The sequence below is a fragment of the Priapulus caudatus genome, unplaced genomic scaffold, assembly GCF_000485595.1.
Source record: "Priapulus caudatus unplaced genomic scaffold, Priapulus_caudatus-5.0.1 Scaffold2290, whole genome shotgun sequence".
NCBI classification, from domain to species: Eukaryota; Metazoa; Priapulida; class Priapulimorpha; order Priapulimorphida; family Priapulidae; genus Priapulus; species Priapulus caudatus.
This window is the reverse complement of record NW_014579351.1, coordinates 13,228-16,267: the sequence shown is the minus strand read 5'-3', so window position 1 is coordinate 16,267 and position 3,040 is coordinate 13,228. Positions and strand designations below refer to the sequence as shown.

Below are 3,040 nucleotides of genomic sequence, written 5' to 3'. Positions count from 1 at the left end.
TTCGTTCTCCCCTCCCAGGCGCCCGTCATTTCTACGAAATCATAAACATTCTACACACACGGCATCACTTCGCGCCATAGACATGAAATAATCAATCGACACCGCTGGTAGCCATGAAGCGCTATCTGTAACACCCGCTGTTGACTTCGCTGTCAGTCTACTGTCAGGTACTGTTGAAATATATCATTTTAATTTTTACATTCTTGTGCGTGCGTGTGTGCTTGCTTGCGTGCGTACGTGTATGTATGTATGCATACACACACAAGTGTGCGCGCATGTGTGTGTAAATGTCGTATGTGTGTGCGTGGGTGCGCGGTTGATTGTGCGTGCGCATGCCCGCATGTGTGTGAATGTCGTGTGTGCGCGCGGGCGCGCGTGTGTGATGTGTGTGTTTATACTCCTATTGTTTGCAGATGACTCGAAATGAGTAGCATACCTCTGAAAAGGCAGCGGCCTGAAGCATTCGACATAGACATCAACAAGTGCATCATTTGTCAACAGGTAGTTACGGATTCTACATGTAGCACTCCAGCTGGCAGAAGAAAGCTTATAGAGGCAGCCCATCTTCGACAAGACGACGTTAGTAGGAGACTTGAAACAATAGATCAAGATAGGTTTGTGTACCATGTGAACAATGAATGCTATAAGTCATATACGCTCAATAAGACTCTTCTTACAGTTCGAGAAAACAAGGAAAGAGACAATGCTGAAGAAGATAGGCTAGTGGCAGTCGATGTTGATCCACAGAGCAGTCCCGTAGCCAGTCGGTCCTCAAGGGCAAGTGTTCCTCATCGTGCACCTCCGAACTGTGGTGACGTTCCTATATATAAAAGGAAGTGTATCATTTGCACACAACTTAAGTACAATAATGATACCAAAAAGTACCGAATGTGTGAGGATGAGCGAGCGAGAAAATTCCTGAAAGCCGTCGTGTATTTTCAAGATAACGTGTATTACAGAACAAGCGACCGTCAAGATGTACATTCCGTATTTGGTGCAGACATCTTCTGTCATAAGAACTGCATCCGGCGGTATCTCTTGAAATATGACAAAGCAACAAAAAACACTGAGCGATCACCCCAAACTTCTGCTAAACAGGAGGTGTTTGCGAGACTGATAGCCAAGATTGATTCGCATCTTAAAGATGGTAAAGGTTTTACCCTCAGTGACTTACGCGCACGTGCTGATGATGACCTGCCGATTGGTTCAAAGGAATCATTTTCAAACAGAGAGATCCGTTTGCAGTTGGAGAACGATTATGGCAGTGACTTAAAAATATCACTGCCTAATGAAGCCAACAAGTCAGCGATGGTCTTTTTAAACGTTACACCTGAAGAGATGGCCAATACCATACGGTCATCTGACCCAGTAGCACAATGTGCTTCGCAAATCAGGCAAGAACTTCTGGACTTGGATTTCAATCTACAGGACAGTTTCTGTGACGCAACGGACCTTCGTGAATCATGGGACAATATGGAAATTCCACCTGTTCTATTGACCTTCCTTGCTAAGTTGTTCAATTGTGATCCAAACCACTTGGCTAAAGCTGACCATGAGAACATGTGGGCTGATGATAATGACAATTCCAATGTCAAATCGTCCCCTCAAAAGGTTAGGAGAATAAAAGCCATCTTTCAAATTCTGTACTTTATAGTGAACAATGGTAGACGGAGGACACCCCTTCATTTATTGAGTGCAGAATCAATCTATTCAACATGCAAGAGCTACACGCTTATAACTGCACTAAATCATTTCGGTCTGTGTGTAAGTTATGACGAAATCCAGAGATATCAAAATGACATGGCTGAACTGGTTTCTGAATCAGCAATTGATGTACCGTTACCCAGCAACTTCTCTACTGAGATGTTTACCACGGCTGCCTTTGACAACTTCGACCATGAAGAAGCAACGATTTCGGGGATACATGGGACTCACGATACAGTATCGGTTCTATACCAAGATAAACCTTCGCCGTTACCAAAAAAGCCATCCATTTCAGAAACACAGGTAGAACATGGCCCACGGGTACCTCGGACAACACTACCATGTCAAGAGCTGAAAGAATTTCAGAAACCAGCACGTAGAGGGGACATTCCCGCGGATTATACTGCCGACACGAAGTCAAGTGACGGTAGTGTGGCACAAAAGGAGAGAGTAAAGGACCACGCCTGGACATTAAGTAGAATGGACTTGTCCGAAATCGATGATGGTAAGATACACCCGAAATGTGATAACCAGAGTATGCCGTCGTGGAGTGCGTTTAACTCCTTAATCACGAATGAACAGGTACTTGAGAAGATTGTTAGTTTCCTGCCTGTCCTACCCTACCCGGTAACAGAGTACAAGACAGTGTATACCGCCCTCAAAAACTTTCAGGGTATACTTGGTCAACTTAGGCAGGATAAACTAGCTCTTGCATGTGACGAAGGAGTTTACCACATAGCAAGAGAAATCATGTTGTGGCGCCCAGTTGAATTTCAAAATATTGTTGTGTGTCTCGGATCGTTCCATATGGTCAAGATTTTCCTCGGGTGTATTGGGAAATACTTGCGTGATAGTGGAGCAGAAAGTATTTGGATAGAAAACGGTATCTTTGGCCCTAACGTGACCCAGGCAGTCTTGGGTGGCTCGCATTATGTGCGGTCCTTGGCAGGTATGACATTGCTATCGGAAACAATGGAAAGACTCCAGTGGGAAGCATTCTTTGATGAATTGGGCATAGCAAAGTACCAGGGCCCTCTTGGCATACTGAGGGAAATGAAAGCAAGTGTCTCGGAGAAGGATCGGTTAGAAAGTCAACAGCTGCTTGCCGATTTCGCTACCTCATCAGGTATCCTGTTTGATGACTTCGAGGAGTTCAAACGACAGAAGAGCGAGAGAAGTGAAACATTTAGATACTGGGCTACATTCATTGATATGGTCAATTTGGCAAAGGACCTTGTGCGAGCTGATCGGGAAGGGAATTGGCAACTACACTTGGAAACTGTTGAGGCTATCCTGCCTTACTTCGCGACATTTGACTCGACCAACTACCTTCGCT

At 44.8% G+C, this 3,040-nt stretch overlaps 1 protein-coding gene across 1 annotated transcript; it reads left to right on the top strand.

The window, feature by feature from the left end:
* Positions 1-2,311: 2,311 nt before the first annotated feature.
* LOC106818508 lies at positions 2,312-3,036 on the top strand (the record flags this gene model as incomplete). Its single annotated transcript, XM_014823204.1, is given in 1 exon segment — positions 2,312-3,036. A coding segment is annotated over 1 exon segment (582 nt), but the record flags the coding sequence as incomplete, so codon positions are not given.
* Between the last annotated feature and the right edge of the window lie 4 nt (positions 3,037-3,040).